The following is a 25,356-nucleotide window of genomic DNA, read 5'->3' on the forward strand; positions in this document are numbered from 1 at the left end:
GAGAGGGGGCAGGGGTAACAGGGATATGGTGCTTTCCACCCAGCGTTTGGAGGCTTTCCAGAGGCAGCAGGAAACCTAGAGTGCCCCATCTGGATCCCCACCCTGTCAGCAAGAATCGAGATTTAAGTGTACAAAGCAAAATGGAGATGCTTGGCATGTGCATAAATTCACAGCATGGGGCAAGGGAGGGAGGTCACAGAGCGCATCCAGGGCTGGGTGACCATGGTGACAATGACGATGTGCAGTAAGGGTAAGAGTTACCGCTGATTGCATACCTACCCAGAGCTGCGCTCTGCCAAGTGCTCTATAAGCACTGATTTAATTTCTGCAGCTCCCGCAGGGGTTCAGGATGATTTGCCCCCCACTCCACAGAAGAGGAAACTGAACCAGAGAGAGGCTCGCTTGTCTGTCCAGGGTCTCCTGGCTCGTAGAGATGAAGTCAGGACTCAAACTCAGGGCTGGCTGGACCTCCCCTGCCCCTTCTTCTCTGGCGTTGGGATAGCATGCCGGACACCTGATGAGGCCTCCTTGCTCTCAGGGCCACAGGGTGGGTGGGACCAGTGTACCCCAGGCCAGAGGAGAGGGTACGCGGCTCTTCTTGGAGCTAACAGGCCGGCACAGGCGGTGGCCCCAGCCTGAGGAAGCACAGCCACATGGCTCTGCAGCCCACAGACCTCTCAGCTGTGGGGGGGAGGATGACAGAGGAGTAGCAGCGCGGGTCTGCAGTCAGGGCTTGGATTAGGAGTCCTGCTGTCTGTCCACAAGCCTCAGGCACTTAGCTCTCCAGAAGGGGTGGGAGGGATCCTACTGCCCTGGACCAAGGGACTGCGGAGGCGCAGTGGACTGATGCCCGGGACCCCCCACCCCCACCCCCGGCCCCGGAGACCACTGATGGCTTTCCAGTGGGAGACTGAGGCCATGTCACATAAATCTTTAAACCATCAATAAAAACATTAAACATTTTTTAAAACATTTAAATAAATGTACGCCTTTGTCCCAGTTCTCACTCCCCTGGAGTAACCCTTGTGAAGGCTTTAGGGTGCAGCCCTCTCCTGTTTCGGGGCACACACACACAGGCTGAGCCACTCTACATCTCGTTGTGTTACTTGCCTGCCTCCCTCAAAGACAGCTCTCCGAGGTGGTTCTTGCATCTCTACCTCCTGCTTTCTCAAGGGCCACACAGACCTCCAAAAAGCGCAGATGTGCTACAAATTATTCAGCCCTTCCCCACTTGGTGAGAATTCGGATTATTGCCATTTTTTTCCTCCATTACGGACAGTGCTTCTGGGGGCAGCCTCAAACACATTTTCACACACACACACACACACACACACACACACGCACCCCTTTCTCGAGCCTGGACTCCTGGCAGTGGGGAATCGCTATGTCATAGGGTGGCTACTGGTTCCTTTTTAGGGCAGGTGAACTGTCCGTGCTCCCCATACCTCCGGAGGTGGGCTGGGGGGAGCCGGTGACCAAGCTAGTCCCTGCACCTCCAGTCCTCATGCCTTTCTCTCCCTCTTCAGGTACGAGGTGGTCTGCCAAAGCTCGGAGCTGGCCAAGGACATCCTGGTGCCGTCCTTCGACCCCAAGAACAAACACTGTGTGTTTCAAGGTGACCTCCTGCTGTTCAGCTGCGCGGGCGCCCACCCCAGGCACCAGAGGATCTGCCCCTGCCGGGACTTCATCAAGGGCCAGGTGGCTCTCTGTAAAGACTGTCTATAGCGGCCGTGGCTCGGCCTCACACTCACTCTGCGCGGGGGACAGTGGCTCCAACCCCACTGGGGCAGCGCCAGGGGCCCAGACGTGTCATTCAGGGACTCTGGCCAGAGCCTGAACTGTACGGTGGGAGGTTTCGACGTGGTGTCGCTCCTTCTGCGGTGGGAGAGCCCCACAGCCGAGCTCCCCCCGCCAAGAACAGAATGAGCAGATGTCAGGCCGGGAGCCTGGCTTCTCCCTGGCACAACTTCATTTTTATTTCTCGAAGAGACTGTGTCGATGCAGCTGCTCCGAGGTAGAAAGAGAGTATCAAGATTCATTTAAAACAGAACCAGAGGAGGAATTGGAGCTGGTCGGAAAGAACTTTATACGGGAACATTCCTAAACCCCATTAACTTATTTATTTGGGAGGGAGGGGGTGGGAACAGGGGAGGGCAAGGAGGGATTGATCACACGTCTTGTTTCTCTGATTTCCCACTGTTTACTGTCCACCTTCACTGTATTATGACTCCTGTCTGCTTCCAGAAGGAAGCAGGAGGGAGACAGGATGCACTGTGGGGCCGGTGGCTCGCTTGAGGGCAGCTGTGGGGACCTAGCTCCTCCAAGTAGTCGGTGGCAGAGCAAAAGCAAATGTTGTGTGTGCTTGACAGCTGGCAGCTAGGGGACAGGTAGCTCCTGGGCTTGGGAGGACAGTCCTGTGTTATCCTGAGAGCCCAGCCGGGGACCAAAGATGGGGCAGCTTTGCAGTGAGAGCTCCTTTCCTCAACCCTCCCCCTCCTCTTCCCATCTCATTCTCTCCCCCCCTCCCCTGCCCACACACACACACACACACACACACACACACACACACACACACACACACCTTGGCCCTGATTTCTGATGAGGATCCCTTTAGGAAAGAAACGCAGGATTGGGTGACTGACATTGGCTGGTTGGTGGCAAATCCGCCCTCCCTCACATGTCCCTGGAAGGAGGGACGTAGAAACTCGGGACTACAGGTCATGCTTGCTTACCCCCGAGGAGGGTTATCCGAGCTGGGGTGTGGACAGGCATGAAGCTGGCCCCTGAGAACCAGTGTCGCCACCAGAGCTGCGCTCCAGACCGGTGGGCTTGGTGTTGTTCCTTCTAATGTCTGATGTCACCAAAGTCCCGGGAATGAGGTTCTCAGCGGACCTGACGTTGGCAGGGGGAGCAGGAACAGGCCAGGATGGTGTGCCGTCCTGGCCTGTCACCTGTGGGAGTGCGTCTGTGTGTCTTGCACAGAATTGGAGTCTGATGCTGGCTCTTACCCAAGGCACGAATACTCTGAGGGGGACATTCTGAGCTGGCAGGTTGGCCCAGCCGGGCCCGTGGGGTACCCCCACTAGCCCTGGAGTTCCCAGCCTCCACCCCAACCGGCAGCGCGTCCGTGCTCTGGCTGCAGTGTGTGTTTCCTTTGAAGCCCCTGGCATCTCCATGCTGGTGACCGTGAGCCCCCTTCTCCCTCTTGCAGAGTGTCGTGCGCAGGTGGCGTGGAGCGCCTTGGTCACCTAGGCAAGCACGGGTCACCCCGCGCTTCCCAGCACCCCGCCTGCCGTCCTGGACAGTTCGGCAGGGCCCTGGCCGGGTGGGCCTTCAGGAAGTGAGCTACGTCGGGAATCCTGCCTCTTGAGGACCACAGGGCATGTGGAGCCCTTAGGCGTGGGAAGTTAGGGTGTGCCTGCCCCCCCCCCCCCCCCCCCCAGTGCAGAAGTAGTTATCAAGTGCACAGCCAGCCTTGGCTTTTCTTAGACTCTCAGTGGGTCTGAATTTCACCCCTAATCCCAGAGAGTGAAGGGAGTGAGGCGGAGCGGCCGGGGTCTCCTCCACCCCTCAGGTGACCCCTGACCTGAGCACGTGTGGGGGCAGTTCTGACAGGGAGCATCAGCAGGGGCCCCTCGGGAACTAGCTGAGAGCACCCTCTGCCTGGGCCCAGCAGCAAGGGCGTAAGTCCAAAGGGAATCTCGGTGATAAGGGGGGTGTGTGTGTGTGTGTGTCTGTACATTTTGCAAGGGTAATTCCTGCTGTAGGAGAAACAACCGCCTTCCGTGTCGTTAGGCACAGCTTTTCCTTATGAAATGAGTCTCCTGGTTTCACCCTAGGTGGTGGGAATTCCTTTGAGCTCCCAGGACTGCAGTTCCTGGGTCAGTGCTGCCCTCTCCTGGGCTCTTCTGGAAGCTTCCAGAGGTGAGGATGTCATGCAGGCATTGGGCCAGCAGGGGGAGCCGGCAGGCTGACGCGATTACTCTAACAGGACCAGACTAACCCATTTTGCAGAGCTGTTTCAGTAAGCACAGGGACTCAGAGCAAGGAAGCAGGAAAGCAACGTTCCCAGAAAGATGCTGTGTCTGCCTGGTGTTCCGGAAGCTGCAGGGATTGTTGGTGGCCTGTTTGCTGAGCTCAGGGCCTCTCCACCCTCCCCTTTACTCTCCTCTACATCAGGACTCAGGTCTAGCAGCCCAACAGAACTTTCCTGCATTTGAGGATCCCTGTGCCTCCCCCCCAAGTCCAGTAGTGGCCAGGAGGACCCCGAGTTCTGCACATAGAGCTGCTGCTCCCCGGGCAGACGCACACTCCAGGTGTCTGGGGCATTAGGCGGCGACACCGAACATAAAGCGGCTCCCAGACCACCACAACCTTGGCCCAAATCTGGTCAGTGGCCCCCAAGAGGGAATCGGGGAGGGAGCCTCCATCTGCCCGGGGTGGAGGGGGCACAGTTCCTGGCTGCCCCCGGGAGAGGACGGTGCCTCTCAGTAGGATCCGGGAGCCTTGGTGGTTTTGCTGCTGCCAATCTGAACAGAATCCTAAATCCTAAAATCCTAAATCCAGTTTTTAATTGATGATTTCCACAGGCACAGAACTCCTGAGTCAGGATCAGTGTCTTCCTGTGTCCTAAGCATACCTTGCCTTGTCTGTAAGTTTTTTGTCTTTTTTTTTTTTCTCAAGTAAAATTTGGCTTATTTACCCCCACTGTGACCCTAAATTCTTAAACATGAGAGAAATTTATCTAATTTATTAAAAGAGAGAAAGCTTTCCTTTGAAACGTAAACACTTTGAGAAGTAAAAACTCCTGAAAGGGGAAGCACACTTCTTCTCATGCCAGTAAAAACCTCCTTTAGTTCGTGTATATAATTTGATTTGCACATGTACAAATGGAGACACTTTTTTGCGTTTTTGCCGGGATTGGTTTTTTGTTTTTTGTTTTTTGTTTGTCACTGCTTTAGTTTGCTTTTTTTGTGTTTTCTCTATGTTTTGAAATAGTGTTTCTTTGGTATTTATTGTTTCTCTGACGTGCCTTTTGACTTTTCTTTGGGGTCGGTTTTTAGAAGGTGGGAACCATTTAAGGAAGATCATAGACTCCTCCTGTTTGAAGATAGGACATATCTTTGTGTCACCGTAGATGCTCTGGCTGAGCACCAGAAGTGCCCTCCAGGCCCTGGGCCACAGCATATGTGCTCCCTCACCCCCGTGAGGCCATGAGAACCCCCAAGAGAAGGGCTGGCTTCCTCCGGCCCACCCCATGCCCTCCCAGGCTGCTCCACATTTTTGGATCTGAGGACTGCTGGTTGCCCATGTGCCAACAGGCCTGGGCTCCCTGCAACCCAGGTACTTGGTGACATGTGGTTGGGGCACAAGACCAGTGCCCTCTGAGAGGTTGCACTGGAAGAGAACTGTCTCCACTGAGTTCATTAGTAGCATTGACCCCAAAACTCTTGATCTGATTATCATAAAGGGGAAGCATATGCACCCCTGTTGTTTCCTTAGGGAACACAGGGTTCAGTAGAGGTGATAAAACCATATGCTGTGTACAGGTGGGTTTGTGCTTTTGAGACAACCCACGTGTCTTGACCGAGGTAGGCCACCCCAATTCTCCAAGGTGGTTGACCTAGATTGTGTATATCTTTGGGGCAGTACTACCCTCACCAATGTCCCCCCCACCCCCAAATCCTTGATTTAAAAAAAAAAAAAGTATTTTTTAACGACAGGCTCGGTTATGTTCTTATCCCAAGCCTGGATTACTGTATTTATTTTAAAATATTATAATTTCCACATTGGCTTCATTCTAATCCTATCCATCCCATCCCTGTAGGGCTGCAGAGCCCCTCCCTGTGAAAAGATGGATGGATGGATGTAGATTCAGACTTCTTTAGGGAGGTGGGAATTTGCTAAAGCTGAGGATGAGTTCTTTCATGCTCGTTGGCTTCAACAAAAACTGGAAACTTATGTTTTTATAGCTAAAGGCCAAATTAGCTGTATAGTCTTGGGTGCAGAAAAAAAAAAAAAAACTTACCCTAGCTTTCTTAGCACCTAGGGTTTTTGTGAGGATTCAGTGTTTAGCCGTGTCTGGCACATAGTAAACCCTCGTAAATGTTAAATATTGTTATTATTAGCGTTTCATAAAATTTGAGAAATAAAGAACTAAGTAATACCTATATGAAAATGCTATTCCAAGTTGATGGAGTGTTGTAGGAATTTCTGATTTAGGATGTCCAAGTCCCATGCCCATCCTGCTGGTTGAAATGTTACTGTATCCCTGAATGCACTGATTTGCAAATAGGCCTGATGAAACTGGGCTGTAAGAATTTGTGAACAGGAGATGAAAAGGGTGACCCACGTGCTTGACCTCACCCCACTGATGTCTTCTGGACCATTCTAGGGTTCTTCTTTGTAGGACTTTCTGAGCTAGAAATTAAGTTCTCTGACAGACTGTACACCTCACATCAAAGTTATCTATATTCCTCTGAAATGAAATAAGACTTTCTGCATTTTGAGGAGAAAGGCTTGACCAGGTGAACTTTCTCATTCCCCTGGAAGTCCCTTTGCTGGTCCCTGCTGGCGGGGCAGCCCCTCCACGGTCCAACCCACAGGGATCAGACCCTGGGCTGGTTAGCAGTCACGTGTTTGTTTTGAACCCATTCCTTGAGAAGACCCACCCCTCCCCCAGGCCAGCTTGGCTAGCTGGGGACCCCAAGGCTATCCAGCCACCCAGGTGGAGCAATGGGGGGGCAGGGGGTGCAGAGTGTCTTCAGAACCACTCCCAAGAGGCTGCTCATGGTTCAATGTTTCCTCAAATCACCGAAATACTATTTGCTTTTTGTTTTCTTGGGGTTTTAGCCTCTTTCTTCCCTGTTGTAGAATTTTATCTCCTATCTTGGCACTATTCTGGATGGGCTGCAGTTGGGCATATGGAGGAGTGTGCTGGAGTCCGGGTTCTTCCTAAGTTCCTTCGGATTCTTTAGCCAAATCCGCAGTCTTGTGTGTTTGTGGATGTAAGGTTGGAATTCACCTTCTTCAGAGCATCATTCCCTCTCACCCCGGATTCTGTGGCGCCTTAGGACCACTCCACCCCCGCCCCCCCCCCGGCCTCTGGTGAGGCGCAGCAGAGGGCAGCTGTGTGCTCCTGGGGGGGGGGGGCGGCTGGGGGGGCGGAGGCAGTAGTGGTGCAAGCTCAGACAGTGGCCAGGGGCACAGGCCCCGAAAGCCTTGCTGGAACAGCAGGACAGGAACTCCGCGCAGTCCGCCACCTCCGCCGGAGCCAAGATGGGAGCAGGCTTTGGCTCACTGTCATGCCCACATATCAACAGGACAAGAGCAGAACAATCGATGCCAAAGGAGATGGTGACATCCTTTCTACTGTAGTTGCTGTCACAGCCTTGATGTCCTTAAGCTAACTGCCGTTTGCGTGTGTGTCTTCAAACAGCTCCTGGTACAAACATTTTCTACTGTTCACTTCCGGGGTTAAGTAGTGCAGGATCCTGCAAATAAGGTGTCGCTGTCCAAATGTACTGTACCTGCATAGAGAACACTGCTTTGTTTGCCAGTGTTGTAGAGAAAACTAGGGAGAACTTTATTTTTCAATAAACTTTTGTTGTGTGACAAGTGGCAGTGGTTTTTTGGGGGGTTCTGGGTTGGGTGCGGGGTCACCTGCAGCATAAACCCAATCCATGTGCCAACACCCCGCGGGAAATGCTGATGAGAAGGTACGTTTAAGGAGTGGGGCAAGGTTTTAGGATCATGGATTCATTCCCTTATGAGGCACCCACCAATGCTAATTTCAGAGCACTTCCCCTGTCCTGCAGTCACCTACAAGGTAATGGGATTGGAAAGTGGATTGGGGTAAGTGGGCTTTTTTGGGGGGGAGGGGGGAGATGCTCTGGAAAGGACAGTTACGTCCATGCCCACACCAAAGGCTTGTCTGAGGTAATGCTGGAGGGCCATGGCCAGCCTCCATGAGGCCAGCAGAACTCGCAGCTACTGCCTGCCTGGAATGCAGACACCTCGCAGTTCCCATCATGCATCTGTGGGACACAAGAAAAAACTCGAGTGCTTAAATTTGGGAGGGCACTACACCATTAGCTTCCCCTCCCTAAGCTTCTGTGGTGTATGCTTAGACACCGTGAGGAAATAAATCTATTGAATCTTGCATTTCCCAGACCTGCTCATATAGTCAACCAACCAACCCTTTCTTCCATGTGACGTATCCGTATCCCTTGCAACACTCCTCAAAATGCTGTTGGAGGAAGCCACGCAGGAGGTGTCGGATTGAATCAAGGTTAGTGACCCCTCAGAACGAACCACCTCCCCTCAGCTAGCCAGAGACAGGCCCCTGGGAGCCGGGGCAAGGGGGGCAGGGAGGCGAGGCCCAGGGTGCATCATCCCGCAGTCCCAAGCACCACCAAATGAATGTGCAGCCCCTGCCCCTCACAGGGCCTGCAGCGCCCATCAGGACGGTCCTTCGGGGTCTCCCCACTCACCACCCCCAGGCACCAGGGAGGGACCCCTTCCGTGGCAACAGCAAACCTGCCCGGCACAGTGACCACAACGCTCCAAGATAACCTCCCTGTACCATACAAAACAGGTAAAGGTCTTTATTGGTCAGACACTGTCACCTGGACAGGCAGCAGTGCCGGAGGTACAGAAAGTTGTGTGACGGGGGAACATTTGTACGGAATCTACACCTAACGTTACATGAACAGAGAACATCTTGTTCCTTACGGAGGGGCAAGCCATCTCTAACAGACCGTAATGTACCATTACCACTTAACACAGCATATAGATATATGCATATATGGATAGATTATATAATTATTTATTACAAATAAACTGTAGTTTCACATCTCTCAAAAATGGATCCTGTTTTTACATGTATGTTCAGGTTCTGAATGTACAAGAAAGGGTCATGTGCTTAGTTCAACCATGCAAAGCTCATACGAGTATCACTAAGTACTTTAAAAATAGAATGGTCTCCTTTTGAACAAATCTGTTTAGATTCAGGATTAGTAAAACAGTATGAAACTAATGAAGTACCTTGGTAGAAATTAGAAAGTGATGTGGACTGATGGTTCTGGGTATGTAAAGGGGTGAGGGGCAAAAGGTATGGTCTTCCCTTAAAATCTGCCAGGAGATAAGAGACTCTGGACCTGGAGGTGGCCGGGGGGCCACGGGGAGTCCCGCGGAGGTGGGTCGGCTCGGTTGCTATCCGTTTCAGGCTGAGAGCACCACAGGGGAACTTTCTGCCAAGCAGAGATCTTACCCTACCCACAAGAATCTTTTTTTTTTTACTCCAGAAAATAGAAAAGGTCAGTTCTTGCTGGAGGTGGGGAGACCTGTCCCCGCTCCCGTGCACGTTGTCCTAACAATGGTTGACGGGGGGCAGTGGAGCAAAGGGGAACAGCACAGACTGACCTGCCGGGCAGACCTTGTTCCCATGAACACAAACTTTCCAAAAAAGAAACTGGATGTTCAGTGAAATATTGGCACCATCTGCCTGTGTGGAAACCTCGTCGTCCTGACGGTCTTCTGCGGACACAGAGCAGCGGGCTCTGGCCCCGCTGGCCACTGTCACTCAAACATCTCGTAGTGGCGGGTCTGCCTCACCCTGGGCACCATGTCGATGAGGAGTCTGCAAAACGGAAGCACAGAGGTCACCCCAACATGGACCCCCTGTGGCCCAGGGGCTTGAGCACTGGGGAAGTAAACAGGAGGCTCTTTGAAAACTGTAATTCATGTGCCATAAAACTCAGCCTTTTAGAGTGAACAACTCCCTGAGTTTTAGTATATTCACAGGTTGTACAAACCATAACCACCATCTAATTCCAGAACATTTCCATAACCCCAAAAAGAAACCCCAATCCCAACTGCAGACATTCCCCCATCTTCCCCTGAGGCCCACTGATCTACTTTTGGGGCTATTCCGGATATTTCCTCCATGTGGAATCATGTAACAGGTGGCCCTTTGTGCCTGGCTGCACTTGGTACCTGTTTTTGAGGCTCATCCACGTTGTAGCATGGAGCAACGCTTCATTCTTGGTAGGGGCTGAGGAATATTCTACTCTGTGGCTCTACTATGTTTATCCATTCATCGGTTAACAGACCCTTGGGTTGTGTCTACTTTTTGCCTACCATCGGTAATTTCGCTGTGATCGTTCATGTGCAAGTCAGTACGTGAATTTGTGTTTTCATTTCTCCGGAGCAGACGGGTAGCCAGGAGTGACAGTGCTGGGTCAAGTGGGGACTCCAACATTTAACATGTTGAGGAGCTACTCGGCTGTTTCCAAAGGTGCCGTCCCATTGTACATCCCACCAGCAACGTCTGAGGGTTCTAATGTCTCCTCATGCTGGCCGACCCTTGCTGTCCATCTCTTATTATAGCTGTCCTCATGGCACACAGGAAGCCCTTTAACAGTTAAAAACCCAGTGCCTTGGGGCACCTAGATGGCCAGGGGCTGAGCATCTGCCTCTGGCTCAGGTCATGATCTCGGGGTCCTGGGATCGAGTCCCGCATCAGGCTCCCCGCAGGGAACCTATTGCTCCCTCTACCTATGCCTCTGCCCCTCTCTTTGTGTCTCTCATGAATAAATAAATAAAATCTTTAAAAAAAAAAAAAAAAGGCAGACAAAAGTAAAACACTGCCCACCACAATAATACCAGGCCCCTGCTGGGGGCTTTTCTAGTCACCTGACCTCACCCGGGCTCAGAAAGGTTCCAGGTGCAGGGTGTGACTGTCAGGAGTGGCCAACTGAGCATTCCTGGCCCCTGGGGAAGCAGAGACAAAAGGAGAACTTACTTGACCCCGTAGGCAAATATGGTGAGGCCGATCAGCACACCTATGCTGCCGTCCAGGTACCAGACCGCCGCGTTATGCTTGAACACCTCCGCACTCAGAAGAATGGAGAAGCCCATCACGCCACCCACGAGGGAGTTAAAGCCTGGAGAAACGGCAGAGAGAGGCTGATGGCAGGGCCAGGAGGACTTTCTTGGCCACCAGCGAGGCGACCCAAAGGCCAGGCTTCCCCCACCGCTGAATCTGCAGGGTCCAGGCCAGTGTCCACACAGGACAGTCACACCCTGGGTGACTTCAACAGCCGGATGGGATCTCCTCAACCCTACGAAGTCAGATCCTTCCCCTCCAGGCCCCGGCCGCCGGCTGAGGGTTTCCACTCCAGGAAGGGACACGCCACGCCTAGAATTTGTGACAAGGCTGCAGAAAAGGCCATCGGAACCGGGCTGGAGCTAAGGGATGCTGATGCGGGGCCCCGGGGTGGAGCCGGGGCTCCCCGAGAGCAGGGTCTAGGTGAAGAGCAGGGTCAGCACAGGGGCCGAAGCTGGGGCACACCCCCTTTCTTTGGACCGGGGAGCGGCCTCCTGTGGGCTCCACTGGTACCAAGAACCCGCCGCACTGGCCAGACGCTCCCTGGGCCTGGGACCCACACCGTTGTCCCGCCCTCCAGCTGCAGGCGATGCCATGCCCTTGGGCAGCGCCCCCCTGCTCCCCCTTCTTCATCCCTGTGCCTGGACTCCTGCTCCTGAAGCTTCGCCCTGGGAGAAGCCGCCCCTCCACCTCCTCAGTCTCCTTCCTGGACCTCACGGCACCCACACCCCCCACCCACGCACACACACACACACCTCTGCAGCCCCTCACAACTCTCGGAAGAGCTGTGTCCCCCATGCAGCCCGGCTCCCCAGCCCTGAGCTCACCAGTGGGCATGTTGCCACCTGCCCGGGTTCATAACCTGGGCCCCTCTTCGCATGGCTGGCTGGCCTCTCTCCCCTCCAGCCACCCCTTCCCAGATCCTTCCTCTCTTCCCTGGGGGCGGGGGTCCCCCTGTGCAATGGTGGGAACCCCTCCGCCCTCCCCCAGCGTGAGCACCCACCCTCCCCACACCAAAGTCGCCCTTCGGCCCGACCTTTCTGCTGAGCTGCGGACTCGCTCATAAGCATCTCAAACTGAACGTATTCAAAGCAAAAAAAATCTCAATTTCTGCCCCCGAACACCTCACCCTCACTAACTTCTCTGTAAATGCTGCCACCATCCACCCAGCTGCCGAGGCCAAAAATCTAAGAGCCCACCCTTGACATCTCTCACACCCCAAATCTCACCAATCCCAAATCTCACCAGTCTGGCAAGTAGTGCTTACCAGCTGTGCCCTCCCCAGCTCAGCACCCAACCCCAGCGCACCTGCCCCTTGACTGCACCCCTGCGACGGCCTGAGAACCCTCCCTGCTTCCCCCCTGCCCACATCTCCCGCCCGCCCTACACAGCAGTTAAAGACCTCCCCTAGGAAAGCTGCCCAAGTCTGAGTAACATCCAAACTTCGAGACTAACAGGAGCAGCCCCTCCTGCCCCCCACCCCCCGCAGCTCGCACAGCCCTTCCCCAGGCTCCCACGCTGCCTCCTTCCCGGCTTGAACCCTCAGAGCCCCGAAGTGATTCCTCCTACGCATGCACACCCTCCTACCTTCTCATTCTTGCTGTTGGTTGGTCTCCAGGGAGCCTCACTTCCTAACATGGTGTTTTTACTATTTTTCTTTTTACAAACATCTCTTTCTTCCCCCACTAGAAGCACCAGCTTAAGGACAAGGATTTTGTCCCTCTCGCTGTATTCCAAGCCCCAGAACAGTGGCTGGCACGTCTCAGGGGGCTCGGGTGATTACTGCATTAATGAATTAATAGATGGAGGGAAGGAGGGCCTAGAACATGGCCTCAGCTGTGCTACGAGAGCTCCTATGAGCAGGAGCCAGGCTGATGGGACCCGAGAGAAAGGGCCTCCCAGCCCAGGCGGGGTCTGTGGCGAGGCCCTTGGAGACACCACCTCTGAGGGGCAGGTTCAGAGCCCAGGGGAGGTTCAGGCCTCAACTGCAGGGTGCAGCCTGCGGCTCCCTGGAGGGTCAATGTCCCCACTCCCTTCTGCGGTCTGTCGAGGTTCAAGCCAGGTGGCTTCCAACCCAGCTTCCCCTGAATAAAGGTGGCGGAGCCTGGGAAAGGCAAACAGCTCCGCCTTCTGCCCATCGGGGGCCACATCCTGGGAGAGGGAGGCCGGACTCCCCGGGAGCCAGCAGCTAGGAGGGCTTTTCCAGGTGTGGCCTGCACCTGCGCTGGCAGCTGGGCCATCCCTGCGGCCACCCACAGTGCGCACCTCCGCCCCTCAGCCTGAGGCCTCCCCTGATGGCTGTCCAGCCTGGCTGGGAGCTCGCTGGAGGGGCCCTGAGTGGCCGCCTTGGCTCCCCCCACATCTCCACCTGTAACCGTGTTCCACTAGCTCCAGGGCCCGGGTCCACATCTCCACCTGTAACCATGGAGGCGAGGACAGGCCGGCCCCCCTCCTGTCGCCTCCCGGCCTTCCCTCGCCCCAGCGGCACCTGTGAGCTTGATTGCTGCGGCTTCTGCACGCTCCCCGAGCTCGGGACGGTGGAGAAACCCCGCATCCTCGCGGTCTCTGCGCCGCACCTGGCGCCCGTAGCCGACTCTTCCAAACCCCATGTACCGAGAGCATCCTGGGCCACCTGCAGCCGCTCGTCACTGCAGGGGCCGCTCTGTGCCACTGAGTCCGTCCCAGCCCCGGCACACGGAGCTCGCTGCCACTTCCTCCCTCTCTGCCCAGCCCATGGCTTCGTCCTCCGCAGTCCCATCCTCAGCTCTGCGCCCACAGCTCCCCAAGGAGGTGAACAGAGGGCCCTGCCAAGGGGGGCGGCCGGTTTCCCTCCTGTCTTCTGATCCATCGGGACCCGGTAGCCCTTCTCCCGGGCTGAGGAGCTGGCATTCTGGCCGTCCCTGGAGTCTTCCTGTCTTTTTTAACACACAGAATCAAGATAGTCCTCTTGGGGGGGGGGGCGCTCTGCAGCACACAGCTTTTCCCAGAAGGCCACCAAGAGCACCGGCAGCGTCCATTCCTCTGTCACAGGCCACCTGGGCTAGTGTACATCTTGGGCCTTCTCCACGTTGGGGGAATTTTATTTCAGGGTGAGTAGAAACAAGGGGAAGACAAGGAGCTGGCCACTGCCACCATTTGCTCCCCGCTCATCTTTATGGGGGGGCGGCTGGAGCCCTCAGGGAAGCCCGTGAGCTCAGGGAGGATGCAGAGAGCAGGTAAGCGTCCCCCCCAGCAGCCACTAGGTGTCCACTCAGCCCCACCAAGTCACCCGGCTCTGTGCAGCCCCAGCCCGGCCAGCAGCTAGCTCACCACTTGGGCTCTACTCACCTTTGCGTGTGACAGAGCCTGACCCAGGTCAGCTTGACCTCTCGTAAGCGTGCACAGGAACATGGGCCGAGCACCCAGGGCCAAGGGGGCCCTTCTGGACCTGCTGTGCCACATCCTTCAGAATTTAGAGCCTTCCCAGCCAGCCTTTCCGCATGAACCCCGTGCTCACAGCAATGCCCCCAAGCCCACATCTGAACCCACAGCAGAGGGGGTCGGAGGGGCAAACAGAACCCTATCAGCCACTCACTTCTGGGTGCTGTGCCCGCCCACCCAGGCTCACAGCTGGTCCCCATCTGCCGGTTAAAACCGGAGCTGTCGGAAAGAGTAGATGCTATTGTCAGTGTGAGAACGCGGGAACATCACAGGCCATCCTGATTAGAGGCTCCACCGCTGACCGTAATGACTAGGGATGGCGAGGGGGGGGGGGGGGCTGTAAAATCAAGCACATTTTACCCAGAAAGAAAGTTCTGATTAAAAATTTTCAGGTGCTTAAAAACCATCACAGGCTCTTGGGGTTCCAGAACTTGAGGGAATGCGGAGAGTGGACCCAGAACCCCCCCTCCTGCTCCCCACTCACACAGGCCACAGGCGGCTCTGGAGCCCAGCGGCCGGCTCCCCGTCAGAACTTCCCCCAGGACCTCTCCACAGTCCTCCCCTGTCTGACGGCACCATGAGCTTGCTGTGCAGAAGCAACCTACCTGCTAACCCAAAGCCGACGCGGGCCTGGGGCTGACAGCAAAAGCCTCACGTTGCCTGAATATTCAAAACCCCAACACCGCATGGGGACGAGATCAACCACACAGCGTGGCACAGAGTGGGAGCATCTGGAATTGGCCCGTCACCCCCCTTTCCCTGAAGGTCTGCTTCTCAGCTGTAAGGACCCGGGGACAAAGGGTCTGGAGGAGTTAGCCTGGCCCAGTTCACACACAGCCCCAGCGTGGGAAGGGCCACCACCCCAGGTGACTGAGAAGGCCTGTCCCCCTCCTTCCCTGCATGGGAAGCAGTTGGCTGAGCTTGCTTCCCTGTTGGAGAGGAGCCCTCGGGCTGACCCCTGGCCCTGGGCCAGATCACGAGAGGGGCAGTCCCAGGGAGGCGACCACAGGGTACCCTCCAGAGCCAGCCTCTCAGAAAGCCCCTGAGATTACAGGCGGGCCTGGCTTCAGAGCCCCATCCTGCCCCCACGTCCTGGAGGCAGGGACCAAGAGAGAGAAGAGATAGTTACACGTGGATCTGCTCACCGAGGGATGAGTACAACTGGGAGCTCAGAGAACACAACTGGCGGAGGCTGTAGTTCCTGCTTGTGGCCTGCTGGCACCCCCAGCAAGCAAGGCCCACCCTGCAAGGGCCCCTCATGGGTAACAGACTTGGGGAGGGGTCACCGGCTGCCTTTGCTCTTTGCAGCAGTGCTCTCTGCCCTTTCAGGGGCTCTCTCATCAACCCCTGCGACATTTCGACCTTGAGCCCTGCCCAAGGTCCCTGCCACCCACCACCCTCTGCCCTCACACTGTCCCACCGCGCCCTCTGCTCCCCACACTTCTATATCCCTCCTGCTCTCCTTCCCTGGGCTCTGTCTTCCACCTTGACCGCTAGAGGGCTCTTTAGAAAACACCGATCCTGTCACCTTATGTATTAAATGTTTAACAAAACATCCAGAATCCCACCGTGGACCCAATGTCCTGCAGGGTCTGCCCAAGCCCCTCACCCCTTGTGCCACTCTGACACCCCAGACTCTCTCCCGCTATGATCCCCAGGATGGCTCTCTAGCCCCGCTTTCCGCCTGTGGGTAGGACAGTTTCCACTCAAACCATCCACTTCCCTTTGCCATGACCCCTCTCTGGTTCAAGACTGTAATGGGAACACTGTTTGTGTGTAGCCGGTTTTGTGTGTGAAAATTACAAAGTCAGAAGTTATTCATAAAAACAAAACAAAAACAAAAACAAACAAAAACAAAAACCTACTTCTCCTTGTGGTCTTCTCCATAAGCCACATAAAATGGTAGGTTAGAAGGACACAGAAGCCTAAATAGAAACTTAATACCTTGACTATCAAATGTGAAGAAAGACCACCAGGCAAGGCAGGGCACCCTCATTCCGAGCCCCGCTCGTGGTGGGAGAGGGTGGGCCTAACTGCTGAGCCCACACCCAGGCTTCTGGGGGGGCACCCCCTGTAGTCCCTGTAGTCAAGGGACTAGACACATGCTGATGCTCTCCAGCTCAGATTTTCTGACTCAGGGGCCCAAATGAGGACTGGAAGAGGTGAGCCCGGGGAGCTGTGCTGATGGGTGCAGCCTCCCCCGGGCCCGCCCTCCCTGGCCCTTGGGTCCCAGGTGAAGAGACGTGGAGAGGGAGGCATGGACGCACGGCTGGGGAAGCCACATCCCGGCCAGGCCTCTGCTCTGTTCAGCCTGCAGGGCCCCAGCAGAGCAGTGTCCCTCCGAGCAGCACTGCAGGACCTCAAGGGTGGCTGGGGAGCCCACACCCAGACACCCGGCTAATGCCCGGCCAGCCATCAGCTCTCGGCCAAGCGACCCTGAGCTCTTCACCCCACGTAAAGGAGGATTCCGTGTCCAAAGGAGGCCTTTTCTTTCTCGGGTTAAAAAACACCAGATCACAGAGATCACAGGGAATGAACACTCCTCCTCAGATTCTGGGTCTGCCCCCCCGAGAGGCGAGGGCATCCATACAGGCCGGGCTCCAACGGGACCCTATACTAGGCTCGGCTTAATGCAAACTGCCTAGAAGGCCACGGCGTCTCGGTGGGTGACAGAGGCCTCCAAGACTGGCACGGGCCGTGGCCTCAGGCCTGCGTGCGGCCTTCTCGGGGGACGGAGCCACACGTCCTTTTGATCTGGCTCTGGGTAAAAGCAAGGGACTTATAAATTCAGGTTTACGAGACAGAAACCTTAACGAGGTGGTTCTGATGGTGCAACAGGAGCTAACGTGGCACCTAACACAGCGCCAGGCACCTACCACTCCGTAGACCCCAGCCGGCCCCGCGCTGCCCCGGCATCCCACTCTGACCGCAGCAAACCCAGGACCCCACGAGGGAGGGCCGAACCCTGCCCTCACCCAGCCTGCCCTGGGAGTCGAGGAGCTGCCTGGGCCACCCAGCACCCACACAGGGGCCCATGCATTGCTTGAAGGCAGAGCAGGGAAGAGGAAGGCTCAGTCCCAGTCACCGATCTTTTTACTACTTTGAGCAGCTTATTTACTGCTTAGAAAGCTTTGGTTTCATATGGGCCAATGGCCTCCACAGCACAGGGAGGAAGGGGCCATCCTGCAGGGGCAAAAGCAAATAGCAGGCCCTGCTGGAAGTGGCACTTGAGAAAGACCAGAGAGCTGGTACCCAAAAGGTCCCGCAGGAGTGCTAGACACTACAAGGCCCATCTTCCCTGGACCCTGTGACACTGTGTCCTGGCCCCTCAGATTGGCCATGGAGGCAGCATCAAATCTCCATATGCCTGGCATGGATGGGGGTGCTGGTATAATCAGGGCTTCCTGGGCCCCACCTCAAACTCCCAGAATCCAAATCTTCAGGGGTCAGGCTCGGGACTCTGTACTGTTAACAGACACCACAGGCTGGGGAACCCCGATCCCCCCTGTTAAGAGGTCAGAGTGCAAGTGGTTCGTGAAATTTATTATCTTCCCGGGGTGCAAGACATCTGTCCTGACATGGGAACCCTGAGGATCACTAAACAGCCTGGGGAGGGGGAGGACAGTGAGGAACAGATCCCAAATTGTTGAGCTTTTCTGCAGGACAAGGCCCTGAGAAGCATCTTCCCTCACAGTGAGCTCAGCCACTGGGGATCAGGCACATTGGCCTTAACTCACCGTCTGTTATGAGTGCTCTGCTGGTCAGAACCTTCCCCAGCATAAACTTCAACACAGCCAGGATGCTGCAAAGGATCCCGCTTAAAATGGAGACGCTGAACAGGAAATCATCCTAGGAGAGAAAGTTCCAGATTTCAACAGTTCACCTCCTGCTTGAATAGATGATCTGCAAACCACTTGCCTTCAAGATCACCTTTGTTCCCAGAACAAATAATCAGTTGGGTATGCTGCCACCAGGTGGGAGATCTTGCTTGTTCTCATAGGGCAGTTACCTGTGTCACCGGGAATTGGACAAGATGATCAAAACCAGATAATCCAGATTCACATTCCCTTGGAAACTATTTCTTTTTCTTTTTGGAGATTCCCCTTGACACTCCTCTGCCAAAATGTTTGGCAATCGCTGATCAATAACGTAATTGGTCAGAATGCTATAAACGGGGCATGCTATGTGTAGTTTTTCATAAATCATTCAAAAAGCAGCTGGAGAATATGGGAACATGTAAGTACACCACGTGACTATGAGCACTTCAACACAGAGCCCAGTGAATCGGCCGCACAGTCAATTATGGCTAAAGCTACTTAAAACCATGTTTTTTCCTTAAACTCACACAAGGCTATTAGATGTTCAAATATAGCCTTCAAGGTGGGGAAAAGGCATCTAAAAATATAGTCTGCTATTGACGTTATCTTAGCACTTCCTATAAGTTTCTACCTTAACTTTGCAAGCAAATGAGTGAGTCACACATGCAAAAGCCAGCACCGCTATGTTATGACATTAGGGCCCACCATCCTCCTCAGCTTAGCGCTCCCGTGCATCACTCCCATGAGACACAGCCTCCAGATTCTCTCCAATATTAAAACGCAACTTCCAGCAGAAATCTGATAAAGCATCAAGATACAAAAGAACTGATTCCTTAAGCATCTTATTACCCAAATCCACTAGCCTAGTGCCAGAAAGATGGGAAGAAGGAAGACATGGCCTGTTTTCCTGGCTTCAAAACTGAACAAAATCATTTGAAAAATCACCTCCCTGGAAACAAGATATCTGCAAGGCATCAAAGCATCTCCCCTAGAATACTGATCAATGGTGGTTTTAACATATGTCCCCAGATCCTCTGCTAATCCTTCTTCCATGAGGTGCGGCTTAATTCCTTCACTCTGGGCTGGTATCTAACAAATGAGGGTGGAAAAGGGGAAAAGAGTGACTTTTGAGTGGAGTGGTCTGGTGAGTGATCTTAGACAAGTGATCAAGATTAGCAAGACCATTAATAAGTGATGACGGTATCATGCGCTTCCTGATAAGATGTGACCTGACGAAAAGAACAGGTCTTGGTGTTCTACTCAAAAAATCCATAACCACAGCTGAATCTTGAAAAAACACTGAACAAACCCACATTGACGGACAGTGTACAAAACGTCTGCCCTGAGCACTACTCTTCACACGTGTCAAGGTCACAAAAGGCAAGGAACAAGCAAGAAACTGTCACAGGTTGGAGACTATGGAGACAGAGGACTAAATGCAACATGGTGTTCTGGACTGGATCCTGGAAGAGAAAAAAGATATTCAGTGGGAAAGCTGGGAAAATTGGAATAGAGCCTGGAGCTTTAATACCTAGTAATCTCGGAGTTTGGGCAAACACACCCCGGTTATCTCCATGAGATGTCAGGGAAGGCTGGATGAAGGATGTATTGGAACTCTGTGTAACGTCTTTGTGACTCTTTTATAAATCTAAAATTATTTCTAATTTTAAAGTTCTTTAAAATAATTACCTCAGCGAATATTATGATTACTATTTCACCTACTCAAATTATCAACAGGGATGATGCCAAACCTAGCATCTTAGGGCAGATCCCAAGTCCCTGCTGTGCATGAGGCCACAAAGCAGAGCCCACGAGGGGTAGGGGGGCGGGGGGCCAAGGAGCTCCAAATCACAACTCCCGCTGTGCAGGAACTCTGGCTAATCATGGGTGTCGGCACCCAAAGGATATAATGCAATGGGTCGACATACACCCAGTTGCTGACAGGATTCAGAAAGCCTAAGCTGGGGGACAGACACAGTCAAGCACTTGGGACTCCAAATTCAGAGGCTGAATTCTTGCTTTGCTCACCCCGCTTTCTCATTCCATTCCATCTCTCTGCTGGTAATGCCTTCATCCCTAAATTCCCAGAAGTGGTGAAAATCTGTGTGCACCCCATCTAAGTCCCAAAGAGCTGGGGTACCCTTCCCCATGCATCTTGAGAAGAGCCACTGTGATTTTAGCGGTCCTCTCCTGGGTCTGCTGTCCCAGGGAGCTCACTGCTGAATGGGGAGGGGGCTTAGCTGAAGGGCAGTGAGGCACCAGTGGACATTTGCTCAAATCTGGACCCCAGTGTTTACTGGGGAAACAGACCCGAGGCTGAAATCTCAGTTGTCTCTTCCACAGGGGAAAGGGTGATACCAGCAGCCCCAAGTAAGCAAACGATGTGCAGTAAATATAGCAATTGGTGCTAAAGAGCCCAAGCACATCATCCATGCACTAACCTATCCCACCAAACAGCCACACTAAGTGCTAATGGCAAGCCCCGATTTTTTTCTATTATCTAGAGAAAAGTAGGCATGGTGTAATGGAAAGAAATATAAGAAGGACTATGAGGGGACCCGCAGTGGCTTGTCAAGGCTTCACCCACATCATCAAGGCTACTCAGTGAGGGTCAAATGCAATTCCGGTCCACCTTCACAGTACTGGTTGTCCTTGCTCTGCTTCACCCTATGCCCCACTGTCTCCCCTCCAGGCAGCCCTGGTGACTTCAGGGACAACAGTCTGCCAGATGCTGCTTCTGCAGCCCCCACCAGCCTATAAACTCTCATCCCTGCAGCAAAGCCCTATTCTCTACCATCTAGAGTGGTTTCTCTGCTTGAACCTGAAATACTATTTCAGAAGGATGCTTAAAACAGTGCCTGACTGCTGAAGAAGGTCGCCAAGAAGACACGACTGCTGGCTGACCTACCTGCAAGCTGGACTGGCAACTGGAGACTCCCCGTCCCCGTCTGTCCTTGGAATGTGAGTCCCACTTGGCTTCCCCACTCCCAGAAGCTGCCCCAAGGATACAGCCTTGAAACAGAAATGTGGTATTGGGACTTTCTAGCCTGGGTATGTGACTGAACCCAGGTAAAACCTCTATATAAACTTTCAAGATTTGGTGGACAGAATTGTGGAAATCTAGTCATGTTGTGGCCAACCAAGCTAAGCCTCACATGTAAGATCACTTACTTATAAAACCTACCATCTATGTAGGTTTGATGAGGACTCAAGTTTTGGAATCAAGGTATGGGGTCTCTATTTGTGCCTATATGTTTACATACGTCTACAGATCTATGGATCTATGTCATGTATGTGATGTTTTTATACCTCCAGAGGGCATTGCCAAAGTTACTCTGTACAAGAGCCCTATTTAATTGGCTTAAGGAAAAAAAGCTTTATTATCAAACATGTTCTTATGTAAAACTAAAACATAGTTTTCTTTCATCTGCTAAAAGGACAAAGTTTTCTTGGACTATTGGTCTTTTGATGAGATTATGAAAGGTTTTTCTTTACCTTTTAAGTAACCTGCCCTGAAAATGAAGATTCTGTTTTGTCAAAATAGTTTCCTGTGCCTCATGTTATCTTTATCAGGTCTTTGATTACTCAACAAAACTGAGTTTCTATTAAAAGAGGTGTTTTTCACAACTATGTAACTTTCTTATTTGCCTTCAAAGTCTTTAATTAATCACTTTGGTTAAATGGATTGTTTCACAGTGACCTGTGATCCTATTTAATCAAGTGTTTTTAAACATTGTATATTTTTGAGAAGCTTCCCAAAAATCAAATTCTCAATCAAGTCTTAACAATGAACTAACTTTGGGATTTTCCAGAGAGACCCACAATATCTCAAAAAATGTGTTCTCTCTCCTTAGGAAAAGAAGATGTTTAACTAATTAGGCTTATCTGATATGTTAAATTTCATGGGAAGCATTGTCAAATACGAATGATGCTAAGCTTTCTTTAGGGCATACTTGTCTGAAATTCCTAAAAACCTAATATGTCCTACTAAAATGTTATCAGTCATCATTTTAAAATGTATATCACACAGAAATAACCAAATTCTCTAGTCAATTACACTATAACAAACTCTTCAAATCTTTAGCCATGGCCATTTTTAAGTTTTTTGTCATTTACAGTTTCTGTTTTATTCTGATGCTTTGGCAAAAAGTGTTCCTGTAAAAGTGCTTCATCATCAAGGAGATTCACAGAACAGATTTTGACTAGTAAAGGTTTCTGATAACTAAGGTCAATTTGCCTTCATGTGGAAAGGACAATAATGAACATTTCAAATATCCCTCAAGGTCACCTGCATAGCCCCACAATATGTCCTGGACCTGTCTGTCTTCCTTGCCCACATCAGTAAAATGGGCACATGACATCAATGTTAGCATGTGAAGACTGCCTTTGCTCCAGGACACTGTACAGGCTTTGCTGGAATATCTGCAAGGGGAAAAATGGGCAGTGAACCCACAGAAAATTCAAGGCCAAAGTGTTGCAAAAGGTTTAGAGAGTTGTTTGGTCAGGTAAGATGCTCATTGTCCCGGAAGCTATGATTGATAAGATGTAAGCCTATTTATCCCTTAAGAGTATAAAAAGATGGAAGCCTTGGTAGGGATTTGGATTCTTAGGGGACTTATACTCCCCACCTGGCACAACGTCCCTTTCTCTTATGCCACCTGGGAAGGAAAGGGCACATATGGGACTGGGGATTAGAGCAGCAAGCCACCTTTGAGAAGGCAAGAATATTAATGAAGCAGATTAAAGCTCTGGGCATCTCCCAAACAGAGCTATGATTTGAGTTACATGTGTCTACGACTCCAGAAAACAGAGACACAAAGGAGAGTGCCCCTAGGATTTTGGTCCCAGCTCGGGAAGGGGACAAAACCTGATAGGCCCACAAAGCAACAGATCCTAGCACTGTGCATAGCATTGTTCCAGGAAGGAATGAACCACAGCAACTAGTAGGCTGCTAAGAGCTGTTCATGAACCCTAGCTCTTAACTGCTGGCATCAGCAGTTGGGCTATCCTCAAGAAATTAACCCTATGGCTTAGAAAATGAGAAGCTAAGGGATGGATGACTCACAAGTGGGGTCATAATGTCTAGAGGGACTTTTGGGTCTACCTGTGAGAGCCTGAGGCAGCACTTGCTAGTAAAGCATTGGATATCCCTGTCAATCAAGAAGCTCGTGCCCTGGTGGGGCGGGGGGGGGGGGGGTAGGGAGAGAATTGATACCTTACCTCAGAATAAGACCCAGCAACTGACCATTTAATAGATACAGAAGATCGGATATATAGAAGGTGGCCACCATAATGCCAACCTGAGTTGGCACATTGCCAAGGATGCCAAATTGCACTTGAAATAGAGTGACTTGATGATTAGCGATCTAACAGTCATTATGTATTATGTCATATGTATTCTAAAACACTCAAGGCAGCCACCAAAGGAGTCCAAGGCCAGCTACCAGAGCTCCCAAATGGTGAGGGTGGCAAATTGATTATACTGGCCCCCACCCTCTGAGTGAGGGTTCTAAATATTCTCTGGTTTGTGTGGACCTACCCTAAACTTTCCCATGTTCCTGTGCAAACCAAGCTGCCCCCATTAGGGGATTTAAAAAGCCGAGTGCCACGTATGGATACCCTTGCCGAATATACAGTGATCAAGGGTCACATTTCAAAGGTCATGATGTGCAAGACAGGCAAAAGAACATGACATAGAATGCAGGTTCCATCTTTCCTATAACCTAAAAGTAGCAGGGTTGGTAGAAATGAAAAAATAGAATATTAAAGCAGCAGATTAAATTACTAACAAGTAAAACCCACCTTGACTGGGTGGACTGAAGAACTGTTCCAGGTTTTAATACATTTAAATGATCAACCAGAAGGGTCTGTGACCCCGTATGCCAGACCAGGGACCCCTGCCGAGGGCCCCAAGATCATAAACCTACAGAAGCTTCATTAAACAGCCACCGCCCTGACTCTCATTGTGGATCAACATGCTGTGCTGCTGAGACCACCAAGCCCTATCACACCAGGGAAAGGAATTAACTACTAAAATTTGCAATGCAATGTCCTGCCAAGATGGCTAAATCACTTCAAACCCCTCAATGAGGGGGAATTGATCTCTACTGGAACCCCATTACCCTGATGCACATCAGACCTGCTGAAATGCACTACCTTGGATGGAATACGCACCACTGAAAGAGGGAAAACACTGGGGATCCTGGTCTGCCAAACCCGTCTCCCAGATCATCCATCTCCACAGGCCTGACAGCGTTGCCTTCCCCAACCAACACATATAATATGTACAACCAAGTCAAGTTTCTTTCTTTTTTTTTTAATAGATTTATTTATGTTAGATAGAGAGAGAGAACACACACACACGAGCAGGGGGTAGGGGCAGAGAGAGAGGAAGAGAGAATCACAAGCAGACTCCACACTGAGCATGGAGCCTCATAAGAGGCTCGATCTCATAATCCTGAGATCAAGACACGAGCCAAAACCAAGAGTCAGATGTTAACCAACTGTGCCATCCAGGTGCCCCAACCAGGTCAAGTTTCTAAAGTTGCCAACCTCGCTATCCTCAAAACTAGATGGGCAATTTTTGTTTCCCCCTGGTACAATCATTTGACTGCCATCTTTGTTCCTTCTGTTGGCCTGGAGTATGTTATAGCCACCCAGAAAGCCTTAAATGATAACCAAAAGGCCTGTCCTTACTAAAATATCTGTAATGAGAAACCTGTCCTCCGAAATCAGATGGCCTTGGACATTACTATTGCACCATTAACAAAAGGTTTTATATTCATATCTGATGAGTCTGCTAATGTGTTGTCTTTATTAAATCACGTGAGGGCACAAATGAATACCCTCAGTGATCTGACTCCCAGCCTAGGGGACTTAATAAATCATTTGGATCATGAGGCTCTTGGTGGAAAAAGTTATCACTGATTATGAGAATTATTAACTTCTTTTTTCTCTTGCAAATGTCTGCATGGTTGCTGTGGCATCTGCATCCAATGCAGCCCAAGAGCTGCCAAACGAGCCACCTCCATGCTACAGAAACCCCTTGCTTGACCACTCATGGCAAACTATGGAACAGAGGGCACATAAGATTGTAAAAGCTGATCATGAGAGGGGAAATGTTGAAAAAATTAACAAAAAACAATGACTGGGGGCACCTTGGTGGCTCCAATTCTTGGTTTCAGCTCAGCTCATGATCTCAGGGTCGTAGATCGAGACCCGTGTCAGGCT

The 25,356-nt window shown here is 52.1% G+C and overlaps 2 protein-coding genes across 6 annotated transcripts in view; one reads left to right on the forward strand and one right to left on the reverse strand.

Moving 5' to 3' along the window:
* Positions 1-7,614, forward strand: part of MGAT5 (alpha-1,6-mannosylglycoprotein 6-beta-N-acetylglucosaminyltransferase) — a 286,577-nt gene extending 278,963 nt beyond the window's left edge. For all 5 annotated transcript variants that reach the window (XM_041739318.1, XM_041739321.1, XM_041739319.1 and 2 more), the window contains one exon: positions 1,527-7,614. In XM_041739318.1, coding sequence (XP_041595252.1) covers positions 1,527-1,725 — 199 coding nt within the window. In that variant the 3' untranslated portion in view covers positions 1,726-7,614. The remainder of the gene's footprint in view (positions 1-1,526) is intronic.
* A 967-nt stretch (positions 7,615-8,581) lies between these two features.
* The window catches only part of TMEM163 (transmembrane protein 163), a gene marked incomplete at its 5' end in the record, with an annotated part of 225,155 nt that continues 208,380 nt past the window's right edge, over positions 8,582-25,356 (reverse strand). The window contains 3 exons of the mRNA XM_041740005.1: positions 8,582-9,640; positions 10,805-10,946; positions 18,046-18,157. Coding sequence (XP_041595939.1) covers positions 9,580-9,640; positions 10,805-10,946; positions 18,046-18,157 — 315 coding nt within the window. The remainder of the gene's footprint in view (positions 9,641-10,804; positions 10,947-18,045; positions 18,158-25,356) is intronic.

The sequence above is a fragment of the Vulpes lagopus genome, chromosome 24 (assembly GCF_018345385.1).
Source record: "Vulpes lagopus strain Blue_001 chromosome 24, ASM1834538v1, whole genome shotgun sequence".
NCBI classification, from domain to species: domain Eukaryota; kingdom Metazoa; phylum Chordata; class Mammalia; order Carnivora; family Canidae; genus Vulpes; species Vulpes lagopus.